Source organism: Xyrauchen texanus, chromosome 12, assembly GCF_025860055.1.
Source record: "Xyrauchen texanus isolate HMW12.3.18 chromosome 12, RBS_HiC_50CHRs, whole genome shotgun sequence".
NCBI classification, from domain to species: Eukaryota; Metazoa; Chordata; class Actinopteri; order Cypriniformes; family Catostomidae; genus Xyrauchen; species Xyrauchen texanus.
Window position 1 is genome coordinate 8,025,451 of NC_068287.1, and position 13,429 is coordinate 8,038,879.

At 37.0% G+C, this 13,429-nt stretch overlaps 1 protein-coding gene across 2 annotated transcripts; it reads right to left on the reverse strand.

Moving 5' to 3' along the window:
• Positions 1 to 1,475: 1,475 nt before the first annotated feature.
• aimp2 (aminoacyl tRNA synthetase complex interacting multifunctional protein 2) lies at positions 1,476 to 13,007 on the reverse strand. Of its 2 annotated transcripts, none has more exons than XM_052139044.1 (4): positions 12,875 to 13,007; positions 11,753 to 11,959; positions 5,996 to 6,230; positions 1,476 to 3,025 (listed from the first exon to the last, which is right to left on the reverse strand). In XM_052139044.1, the coding sequence occupies exons 1-4, from the start codon at positions 12,881 to 12,883 to the stop codon at positions 2,637 to 2,639; spliced, it is 840 nt and encodes a 279-aa protein (XP_051995004.1). In that variant the 5' UTR covers positions 12,884 to 13,007; the 3' UTR covers positions 1,476 to 2,636. The 2 variants fall into 2 exon arrangements, with proteins under 2 accessions (XP_051995004.1, XP_051995003.1); XM_052139043.1 differs by having other exon boundaries at positions 1,477 to 3,025; positions 12,767 to 13,005.
• Positions 13,008 to 13,429: the final 422 nt, after the last annotated feature.

The following is a 13,429-nucleotide window of genomic DNA, read 5'->3' on the forward strand; positions in this document are numbered from 1 at the left end:
GTGGACGTGGCCACTTTTACTAAAACGGTTATGACTCGCACCTCTAATGTGAACCTCTGCCTCTTGGTGGTGCTATAAAAATTCAAAATCTAAAAATAACTATGGAACCCTTGATCCAATAGACTTAAAATGTTGCATGCAGTGTCTTTGTCAAAGGTGTCAACAAGTTGTATGAGTACAGTCTCATATCTTGAAAAACATGGCCGCCATTGACCAATCAATTTTGGCAGCTACTAGATAGAGTTTGAAAAGTCAGATTGGAACGAAACGTGATATTTGCCTCTTGGCCCAAGAGGTTGGTACAACATTTGAAGAAAAAAACATAATAAAATAAAAATAAAATGTCCACCAGGAGGCGCTATCATAATCTTCAAGCGTGGAAATCATTGTATATCCCTCTGTTTCACTCAGACATTATTCATACCATATCAGAGATTTACTCATTCGGAACAACTTTGCCTCAAGAAGCATTGCTGTGAATCAAATTGTTTGTTAAATATTTAAGATAATTTAGAAAAAAAAAGAAAAAAAAAAAATCAAACTAGTCCCAGGCCGTTCACCCGATCTGAACCACACCTGCGAAGAGATTCTCTGGAGTCCCAATAACAACAATTATCAAAACAAGTTAATATCAAAACAGCCAAAATGTTAAAGCGGGTGTGGCCACATTTATTTAAATGGTTATAAATCTTGAATGGAATGAGATATTATCACCTAATTTTGAACATTGACGTAGGACGTCAATCGGAGGACACATGAAACAAATTTGTACACATCTGCCTTTTAGTCATGAATGTAACAAATGGCATGTCTGTGCTTCCTAACACGATGGTTCTGAAAAAATGCCATTGTTTTAAGTGCTAATGGACTGTCTAATCCTTAATATTGGTTGCATGTGTACTTAACGTACCTTAATAGATTGAACCTCGTTAATTGCAGCTATATTTTAACTTGTCATTTTTTAACCTTTTAATTTGATGAAATGTCATTTCTGTTGCGTATTGATATTGACTGTGACTAGCTCGAGTTTTCATAAGGACTAAGCTGCCATCCTCTGGCAACATGAGGTATTGCAGGCTTTTTGAGTGAGCCATTTTCTTTCTATTTTTTTTTGTGGCGTTTGTCAAGACAAGAAACACTATTACTATAAACAATTTTTATAATTACTATAAATTACTAAAAAAGTTTTTTGTGCAAACAAATCATGATCCTATCATCAGACTTAAAGGGATAGTTCACCAAAATAAAAAATAAATTCTCTCATCATTTACTTCATCATTCCATCCCAGTTGTGTATGACTTTCTTTTGTTGAACACAAACAGACATTTTGGACAATTTTATAATTGTTTGTGAGTTGATAGGTTAAGCACATTGCACTTTGTCTATGTTTGTGAATTTATTGCAGATGAGAATCACATTTTATGAGAATTTAATGCAGATTCCACACATACTTTTTCTTGCCACTGTATTAAGCTGTATGTAAAACAAATAATCACCAGTTAAATGTTTGATCAGATGTGAAAACTTTTAATAGGTTTTAATAAAAAGACGCTACAAAGTATCACCTCTCATCCGTCTTGTGTAACAACCAACATAATATGTGATAGCAACACACAGCACACATTTTCTAGTAAAACATTGTAGCAGGCACAAGGTGGGTGGGAGTTGCGTTTACAGTATCATCATTACCCTAAAATCTATCCCAAATGCCCTCTATCTATTTCTGAGTGTTTGCAGCTTAACCCTAGTATGGGACCAGTTCAGATCGACTCCAGTTAAAGGAACAGTTCACCAAAAACAGAAAACTCTGTCATTATTTTCTCACCCTCATGTTGTTCGAAACACATTTGACTTTTTTTTTTGTGGAACACTAAAGGAGAAATGTTGTGGTTTTCCATACAATGATACAATGACTGGGGGCTACTTTTTTTGGAGCTTCAAAATGTGCAAATGTATCTTGCACTATATTCCAAGTCTTCTGAAGCCATATAACAGCTTTGTGTGAGGAGTTCAGAGAAGTAGCGTTGTCTGGTTCCTGGTACTTTTAAGTTGGATCTTTTCAATGAATCAACTGATCTGGTTCACAAAACCGGTCCAAAATTATTCGTTCACGACTAATTCAGTTCTCAAGTTCAACTCGCTGACTCAATGGACATACATTTTGTGTATCACAAAAAGCTATATCATACAGCTTCAAAAGACTTAATATAGCGCACAAGTTAAATGGATGACCTTAATGATGCTTTTGTTTTGTTTTTAAGTTTGAAAGATTGAGTCCCCATTTACTCTAATGGCATGAAAAAGAACAAACACAAAATGTATTCTTTTGTGTTCCATGGATAGTTTAAAACAACATGAGGGTAAATAAATAATGACATAATTTTAATTTTTGAGTGAACTCTTCCTGTAAATCATCAAAACGACATCATCGTACTAACTAGAACACCTGAATATTATCACTGAGCTGAGATCAGGTCAGGTCAGATTGGATTCTGGGAAGTAACTGTGTTTGTTCTTCAGGACTAAATCAAAGGTGTCCATTTACATTTGGATAATGATGATGTCACAACAACATTCTTCCCTTTTCATGACATAATTTACTGGAGCACAACCTGCACTGATCTCACAGCTCTGGTCACTGCAGTAATGCATACACGCAGTCGAAGTGGCCCAGGTTCTGGCAGGACTTGAGCCAGCGCTGTACGTTGGCAGGCGCTGATGTGCTCTGGCCGGCTTGCAGGACGCAACAGGCACACACAATGTCGGCAAGTGAGAACTGCTGACCCAGAAGCCATGGCATATGACCCAGAGCCACATTTAGTGACCTCAGCACAGCTGCTCGCTCCTTACTGCCCCCCTCAGCCAGCTGGAAGACTGCCGTATCAATCCAGCAGTCCATCCGAGTGGCGCCGATGGGGTCTTGTGGTTCAGCGCCCAAAAGTCGGAAGAGGAAGCGAGCCACATTGGCCTCCCCCTCGATAGGACACATGTTCTGTGTGTCGAACTTCATCTGCAGCTTTGACACTAAATGGAAACAGATGGCACAATGATTAGCATGTTGGCTCAAACTAGAAACAACTGTGGCTCCTCACACCTTTTTGACAAATCAATCGCTCACAAATCGGACCAACAAATCACTATGGCTTTGGAGCAATTTTACTTTAAACAAAGTGCACACTGGGTGAATGAACTATACACGAGGGCACAAACTACAATTTCATGAAGCATTGCTAATGATATCATTGAATTAAAAATGGGAGAGTTCATCCCAAATGTGTGTGACTTACTTTCTTCTGCTGAACACAAAGACTTTTTGGACCAATATCTCAGCTCCGTTGGTCCATACAATGCAAGTGAATTGTGACCAAACCTTTGAAGGTCCTATAAGCACATAAACGCAGCATAAAAGTAATCTAAAAATTGATATAAGTGTGGGTATAGAAACCACCAATAGTTAAATCATTTTTACTATTAAGTCTCCACTTGCACTTCCACATTCTTTTTTTGTTATTCGCATTCTTGCTGCATATCCCCACCTACTGGGCACAGAGGATAATTTCTTATAAGAAAAAGGAGGATAATTTATTGCAAAAAAAAAAACAAACAAAATTATATATTGATCTGTTTCTCAACCACACAAATCATTTCACTTTAAAGACATTAATTTAATCACTGGAGTCGTATGGATACATTTTATTCTGCCTTTATATGCTTTTTGGATCTTCAAAGTTCAGGCCACCATTCACTTGCAATGAATGGATCAACAGAGCTGAAATATTCTTCTAAAAATCTTTGTGTACAGCAGAAAAAAGCCATCCACATCTGAAATTGCATGAGGGTGAGTAAATTATGAGAGAATGTTTGAGTGAACCATCTCTTTAAAGGGCTTGTCATGCAAAATGTCCTTGTTGGCATCTGCAGAATTTGACTAGCTTCAACCAAGTGACAGATGAATTTGCATCAAAATACAGTAGAGTTTGACTGGATGGACATGCTTTGGCATCGATAACAACAGATATAGGTAGTGTTTTCACCTCCCTTTTAAAAGTTGCAGAACCAAATTATTTTCAATTTCTAACTATGAAGTACAAGAATGGACTTATGGGCAATGAATCAGAAAACACCACACGTCTACTGTTGAAGTCAGAAGTTTACACACACATGGGTTGACACAATTAAAACTAATTTTTTTTAACCACTCAACAGATTTAATATTAGTAAACTATAGTTTTGGCATGTTGTTTAGGACATCTACTTTGTGCATGACATGAGTCATTTTTCCAACAATTGTTTACAGACAGATTGATTCACTTTTAATTGACTATTTCACAATTGCAGTGGGTCAGATGTTTACATACACTAAGTTAACTGTGGCTTTAAGCAGCTTGGAAAATTCCAGAAAATGAGGTCAAGCCAAGTCAATTGGAGGTGTACCTGTGGATGTATTTTAAGACCTACCTTCAAACTCATTGCCTCTTTGCTTGACATCATGGAAAAATCTAAAGAAATCAGCCAAGAACTCTTTTGAAAATTGTGGACCTTCACAAGTCTGGTTCATCTGGTGCACATGGGGACAAAGATCTTACTTTTTGGAGACATGTCCTCTGGTCTGATGAAACTGTTTGGCCATAATGACCATATTTGGAGAAAAAAGGGTCAGGCTTGCAAGCTGAAGAACATCATCCCAACTGTGATGCATGGGGGTAGCAGCATGATATTATGGGGTGCTTTGCTGCACAAGGGACTGGTGCACTTAACAAAATAGATGGCATCATGAGAAATAATGTGGATATTTTGACACAACATCTCAAGACATCAGCCAGGAAGTTAAAGCTCAGTCACAAATGGATCGTCCAAATGGATAATGACCACAAGCATACCTCCACAGTTGTGGCAAAATGGCTTAAGGACAACAAAGTCAAGATAATGGAGTGGCCATCACAAAGCGCTGACCTCAATCCGATTGAAAATTTGTGTGCAGAACTCAAAAACATGTGAGAGCAATGAGGCCCACAAACCTGACCCAGTTACACCAGTTCTGTCTGGAGGAATAGGTCAAAATGTCATTAACTTATTATGAGAAGCTTGTGGAAGGCTACCCAAAACATTTGACTCAAGTTAAACAATTTAAAGTCAATGCTACTAAATACTAACAAAGTGTATGTAAACTTCTGACCCACTGGGAATGTGATGAAAGAAATAAAAAGCTGAAATAAATCATTCTCTCTACTATTATTCTGACATTTCACATTCTTAAAATAAAGTAATGATCCTAACTGACCTAAGACAGGGAAAGTTTTCTATGATTAAATGTCAGGATTTCTGAAAACCTGAGGTTAAATGTATTTGGCTAAGGTGTATGGAAACTTCTGACTTTAACTCTATATGTTCTAATACTTCTTACGATCGAAACAGAATAGGGCGGGACTTCTTTTTTCCCCATTATGAACTGATAGGCTCAAGAAATAAGGTTTCTATATTCTTATATTTTTATGAAGATAGTAAACCAAGAAAAACTCACAACAACCATACCATGATTCCTTTCAAAAAGTAACAGCAACTTTTCTGAATGCTGGATTTTGCTTCAGGGTTGTAGGTTATGGTACTTCACCAGAAATATAAAAAACAAAACTTACTGATTAAGTTAACTTCTAACTATTCTTTCAGGTGTAAAATAAAGTTAAGACAGATATTAAAAATGTCCTTGAAAGTTAATCTGACAACTCTGCACATTTAAAACACCTTGAGTTGCATTTTGACTTCAATATTTCACGTTTTTACACAAAAGGCTTTCTTTTCAAACTATTTTGTATGCTAACCTAGTCTCTTATGGGCTTGGCATTACATTCTCTAGAGCAGTGTTAAGTATATCGATTTTACTCTGTCATACAAGAGAACCAAGATTCCTTGACCGCATAAGACACAGTGGCTCTTCTGGAAAATAAACCAGTGCCTACCATTATAAACACCCTAAATGCATTAGTGGCCTCTCACCATCTTTCCATATGAGAGTGAAGCCTAGCTGGAAGTGATTGCGGGCATAGCTGTCCATGTGCTGCTGGCCCAGGCAGGTCAGCAGTCGAGGCGGTACAGCGGTCACGGAGGAGTGGACATGTACGCTTGACAGCACCTTGTACTGCTTGCACAGCAATCCATGAAGAACCAGCAGAGACAGAGGAGGACTGGCGGGGTTAGCGTTTATCACAATGTCCCTCAGGGCGCCCAAGTCCTGGAGGACAAGACACAAATTTCAGCAAGGATGATCAGCTAGTACACTACGGCTGCTAAACAGAAACAACAATAATTTGTTGTAGTTTTGCTGAATGTCCTGGCTGCTCTGTCAAGCTCCAAAAATGATAAAAAAGCACCAAAAAAGTAGTCTGAATTCACACAACAGTTTTGTGTGAGGGAAGGACCAAAATGTAAGTAGTTATTTGCCATAATTCTTTCCCTCAGCCATTGCTTTCAAACATCTTTACTGCATGAGGTCATTCAAACTTGATGCCTCAAGACGGGTCACACCAGGTTTGACGTCAATGATGATTAGTGAGGAGTCTCACAGGAACCAATGCCATTTGCTATCACTGACATCAAATATGGTACAAGATATCTGGAGGCGCCAAGTTTGAGTGTGCACGCAGTATACGAGTCGTTGACAAATAAGGTTGTCTAAGATAATACAAATCTTTTAAAAAAGTATCTATTGAGTAGAAATGTAATATTGTGTCCATGTTGGTTTCATACTTTTTAAAGAAAATTTTTAAACATAAAACATTTATATAAAAATAAATAAATTTATAGCATTTTCAACAAAAACTATTAATGACTTGAAAGTGGTGTAACCAAGTTAAAGGTATTAAAATACTTTCTTTGCACCTTCAATACACATGTACACAACTTAATTCTACATTTCAAAAAAGTTTAGATAAATATTTTACAAAGAATAAAATATTTTTTACAAATATCATACATTTTTGAATCACGCACATCAAGAAATTTTCTTTGGTCAATCCATTTTACCTGAACAAAATGTGTTTTTTCCTAAAAATGTCAAAATATCTAATATAGATAGGTTTGGATGTGTGAACGGAGAGCTCTGCGCACTTTGTTTACTTTTTGGGACATAAACCAGTGAGATTCGCTCTGATCTATAACTGTTCTAGGAAGACAATATGTCAAAGAATTAAAAATCCTCAGGCTATGGAGACATTAAAAGGATGGCCGTAAAGTATTTACATGTCCCCAGCATGCAATGTCCTTCATAAAGTCAATGACTCCGTAAGTAATTTTTTGGTTCTCATGTTGCAGCCAAGTGAGCCGGACACACTGAACATTCACTTGACTGACCAAGGAAACTGGGCGCCTTTTTTGTTTCATTTTGTGCTGGTTACGCTTAGTAGCTGGAGTTTGTTTTGTATAGCTGCACTCCTTCGGGACAGTGTTGTGGATGAATCTGCATGTTCTTTGTGTTTATGCCTCCTACTTTGTTTGTTTTGTGGAGTATTTCTTGCAGAACATTGGAGTGATTAGGTCATTTGTTGCACTCATGTAGCAGTTGAAAGGGCCGGCTCACTGAACATTAATTTCACTGTCCGAGGAAACTGAAAGGCCTTTTAAATGTTTTATATTATATATATATTATTTTTTCTGTGTGTGCTGGTTCCACTAGAGGCTGGAGTTTGTTTTGTGGAGGAACAGTCCTTCAGGACAGTTATGTGGATTAATCTACACATACTTTGTATTTATCCTGCCTATATCCCTGCATATTTTACAAAATATGTATAGATACACTGGACTTAAGCAATCTGATGGCAAAGTTGTCACTGGAGATCTCGTAGGCATACATGGACTGTTTGAGTTTAGAGGGATGGACGCCAGATGGCGCTGTTGTGTGCATGGTTAATGCACACATTTTTCTTTTATCTGTTTGTTTGGTTCAGGGGAAGGTTTGGAGTTTGATTGTTGCACTAATGTGGAAGGTTTATAATTTTATTTTTGACACACAATCTATTTTATCTAATATGCCAATAGTGAATATGAGTGGATTGTCTCTCTCCACATGGAATGTGAATGGGTTGGGGCACCTCATAAAAAGTTATTTCTCTTTAAACGTTAGAAATATGATAAGAGTTTCTTCAAGAAACACATCTTTCCTGCGGTGATCATCTCCCTGCAGGAAGCTGAATCATTTGGGAAGATACGGGGTGGACATGTTATCTTTTTTTTTTGGTTCAAGTAGGAGCAGGGGAGTTATTACACTGATAAGTAAAAATCTACAATTCAAATGTCTCAAACAGATTAAAGATAAATTAGGAAGAGTCATTATTGTTTTAGCAGAAATTCAAATATACTCTTCAATTTTTGAAAGTGGGGAGAAAAAAAACTTCCTGTCGCTTTTGTTGTTGACATCAACAACAAAAATGATGTCACTTGATGCATGTCCTTGTACTTGAAAACCATGAACAAAACAATGCAACAAAAGATAATGCAACCAAGGATACATTAAATACAGGTTTTTTTTTTTTACTATGGTGGGTTGTTACTTGATTTCCAATTTAAACCCTGGGTCCTGAAGAAAAACCAGTTAAGAACCACCGAGTTAAAAGGTACAGACAGGAGCAGTCTAGCTGCGCTGTCACGCACATACAGTATATGTTAATAATCATAGGACATTAATTTTAAAGCTCACACAGCTGATGTTATTTTTTATTTAACATGCTATTCTAACATGCTTTAGTTACATAACAGGTTATAGTTACATGCTATTTTTTTTATCATGTTTATAATTCGGTTTATTATTATAATTCTGTCAGCTTTCTTATTTATACCATTTAATTTTTTTAAAAGGGAGACTTTAATCTATTGATGGACTCAGTCCTTGTTCATAGTGAAGCAAAAGTGTGCAAGCCCCCTAGAGAAAACTCACAGGATGTGTAAAAATCTTGGTCTTACAAATATTTGGAGACTTTTGAACCCATCCAGTAGGGACTATACATTTTTTTCCATCTGTCCAAAAGATTTATTCTAGAATAGATTTTTTTTCTATATACAAGTCCATATTTCAGCATCCTCTGTGGGCATGGCTTGGGAGGCACTTAAGGCAGTTCTTGGAGACTGGATCATACAGTTTGGCTCATTCATCAAAAAATCCAAAGCACAAGAACTCATGGAGTTGGAAGGGAATATTAACAGTGCCGAAGCAGAGCTGAAGTGCCGAATGTCGTCTGTTGGCCCGATTGAAATACATATATAATATTATTTTGTTGCGGAATGTGGAGTTTTGGATATTCAGGGCAAGACAGTAATATGTTGAGTCAGGGGACAAAGCAGGGAAGCTTTTGGATAGATATATAAAACAGAGAGAGCCTTTTTCTACCACTCCCCAGTGAAATCTGTTGGTGGTGAAATATTTACCTCGGCCATTGATATTAATAATGCTTTTAAAGAATTCTATCTTGGTCTCTATAGTTCCACATCTACTGATGAAGATATTAGAAACATTATGGAACCATTAGAACTCCCTAAATGGACAAATGAGCAAAAAAATTACTTGATTCTGAAATAATCTTGGAGGAGCTGGGCGAGGTAATTAAGGCCTTGCCTACAGGCAAAACTCCGAAGCCAGATGCCTTGTATTGGAGGAGGGAGTCTGGGCTAGGATTCTAAAAACTAGAGACGCAAGGGTGCACCTTATGCAATTCAAGATTTTACATCGATTCTATTGGACCCCATCTAGATTGTATAGGCTTAGTCTTAAAGACACACCCACTGGCTGGCGATGCCAGTCAGAGGATGGAGACACAACCCATGTCTTTTGGTGGTGTGTTAAGATCCAAGAATTTTGGTTGAAGTTTCAGAGTTTTGTGTGTGACATATTGGGCAACTTGGGTTTAATTTGCCCCGGACTCTGAATTTTAGGCAATGGGGCAGTCATCGATGTAGAGAATAGACACATAAACAGTTGGGTCCTAATCAGTGTCATGATCGCCAAACAGATAAATTTAAGGAGATGGAGGTCGGCTGGAGCACCCTCATTCCAGGAGTGTTGCTCAGAGATGGGGAGGGTGGCGGCCTTTGAAGACAGGTAATTTAGAAGACTGGGAAAATTGGACTTGTTTGTGGGGAAATGGGGCAGATATCTGGCATTTCAGGAGGGCTCTCGGGGATGGGCAGTGGAGAGAGAGGTGTAGTTGACAATGTGTGTGATTGTTATATTTTAGAATAATATTGTTGATTCTGTGTATATATGTTTTGTTTTATCTGTGTTTAATATGTGAATCAATAAAAATCTGTTAATCAGAAAAATATCTGATATAAATAAAAACAACATACACACAGACGTGAGAGTCTAAAGGGGTCCTCTATTTTTAATGTGTGTGTGTGTGCTGTCAGTCGATTAAAATATATAATCATCATTAATTGCATGCTGAGAGAACATCTTGTTTTGCTTTTAGTACTGGCACTGCCCAAGTAATGATACTTCACTGAATTGTCTGAATGCAATGCCGGGGAAATGCTGTTATTTCAAATATGAACTCTGCTTTTGTCACTGCTTATTTTTATAAATTCTACTCTGTAGGCCTGCTGCCGGGTCCAAAAGGGGGCGCTATGTAACGAATAAAGTTTACACTTAAAGCGTTAAAGTCTCTGTATACAGAAGTCAGGCATATGAGGTACCATTTGAAAGCTTAGAATCAGAACTTTCATAGATAACCATCACTTCAGCATTTATACTACTTAAAATAACAAAATAAGGCCTGAAAACATATTCTTTGCAAATAAGCACCATATGTCTTTGACATAACACTTAAACAGACAAATCGTATATTATTATTTTGTTGCCCCTAATACCACAGTTCAAAAGATTTTCAAAATAACCACAAAGTGAATCATGTACAAACATCCCATTTATGCTCCAATAACTTCTGCTGTAAGCCCCAAATAGCTAAAAACGTATATTTGCTGAAACAATGGCAGTGTTGCACAAGCACATCTGTGAGAGCTAAAATGCGTTAGAGCGCCACCTACATTTCAGATCGGCATATTGTGATAGAAATATTTTTTTGAGTACTTGCTGCCATCTAAAGGAATAAAATAAGACTTTAGGTGCACAAAAAATTAGAACTTTTTTCTATTCATCATAAGATTGCAAACAAATAATATTATTTATGAATAATTGGGAGTCTTTTTTTATTTTGGGTTTTTTTTCTGAAAAATAAAGACACATTTTTGTGTGAAAAATTGCAGGGGGCAGTCCAAAAATGCACGAGAGTTGAAGAGGTTAAGAAATAATAATAATACTAAAAATTACTTCAAATTATTAATGCCAAAAGCTTTTTCCTTTTCTAATATTTTACCTTCAGACTTTTATATATTTTTACAATCTCTGGATTGATACATCACTTTTTTTACCTTAATCCCACAGAAAAAATATCCAATGACTTTGAAAACATGTTTATCATAGTAGAGGTGAATTTATTCAAGTAATTGTTGTGCATGAATTTAATTTATCTTTACATTTAATGACTTCATAGATATGGACAAAATATGCCATGTCATTGATCCATAAATCACCATTCACTTTCATTGCATGCAAATAAGCAGCTTGGATATTCTACAAAACATCTTTTGTGCTTCAAAGGGGAAACAAATGAGGTTATACTGGTTTGGAATGACATGAGGACAGTGAATGATGACAGAATTTTAATTTATATGTGAACTTTTCATTAAAGTTTAATGATCAGGGCTCACCTTGCCCAACAGGGAGTCCAGATCTGCTGTGCTTTTAAACACAGATGCAGATGGTCCGTGTGAGAGTGTTGTGGCATCCAGGTCTGCGTCAGGAGTGGTCACTGTCTTTGAGAGCCCATCAACAGTTGCCTTTAAATCATAGAGTCTTTTTAAGATCTCGTCCTGACGAGCTTCCAGAGCTTTCAAGGCCGGATCCATTTCTCCGTTCTGAGAGATACACAATATAGAAGAGAATGATTACATGCAACTGCATGGATTCCCTCTCAAACAAACCATTTCACACTACAAATCCTTCACTGTATTGAATCATTTAGACTGACCTGTGGACCAGTTTGACTGATTCAATGAAAAGAACAGACTCGAACATCCAACTCACTTTCAGATCAGTTTTATTCTACATATAGAATTAAATATTTGAGTGCATATCTTAAATATACAAATATATACTCCATATACAGACATTTCCATGGCTTCTTTCCAATGGACCTTTTTAGGAGATTCCCTGATAGTTCAAGGTTTCCAAAAAACAACAACATTAGGCTGCATTAAAGCAGCTGACGTAATGAAGTGGAAGAATAATGAGCCGAATTTACCATATCATCATAATTGTCCTACCTACTATGATCCATCCCTTTCCTAGATGTTAAAAATTAGCAAAGCTGTCACACTTTCTCTGAAAACCTTAAGATATTATGTTGCTTCTCTGATCAAATGCAGTAGAAGAACTGTAAGTTTAATTCCAGGAAATAAATCACATCAGGTCCAACCTCTCATTCCAGAACACAAAGGCTTGCCAGGATAAAGATGTGCAGCTGTCAATAATACCAGACATGAACGTGTCTATTGCATCAGACAGATTGGTACTAACGCAGAGCTGTCATTGCTTGTGTTCTGGATGAGTGCTTATGGATCTTATGCACTCGTTTTATTTATTTTTGGTAATGTTCATATATAGGGTTTGAATGTATTTCTTTGAGAATTAATGTCTCTAGATCAGAACAGTAATGTGATTACCTGGAGCGCGTGCTCGTTGCAGCTCATTCCTTGCGCGTGGATATTCGGTAACTTGTACATGCACGTTGGCAAATTAATCTTTATGTCACCGGGACTGACTGGCTTTACCTGGTACATGGTTATGATGATACTCCAGTGGCCAATTAAAAATCACGGAATCCGGAGATGTGTTTGTTTTTGACGATTTCTCGACAGTACGACTGACAGGATCTTAGTGGGGAAGAGAGGCCGTCACGTCGTCTTCTTCTTCTTCGTTTATTATTTGGCGATTCGATTCTCCGTCTATATCGCCTCCTACTGGGCTGTTGTGCCATCATTATTTATTTTTTTACACCTATCCCAAAATATACTCCAAATCCTTATCATTTCGACTTTTTTCATTTAGAATTATAATTGATTCTTGACCATGTTCATGTCCCCCAGTTATAAACAGAGATCAATTAAAGGTGCACACTGCTCATGATTCAAAATTACAATGAATGTATTGGTAAAAAATTAGGAACAAATTATACTCACATGAGATGAAGACTCCAGTCATATCAGTAACTTTATAAAAGCTGTTTTATTCTACATGGAGAGGGTCCACACATAGAGGCTGCCATGTTAGAATCACATGACCAGCTGAATACGATTTACTTAATCTCAGTAGCCATGTTATTGGAA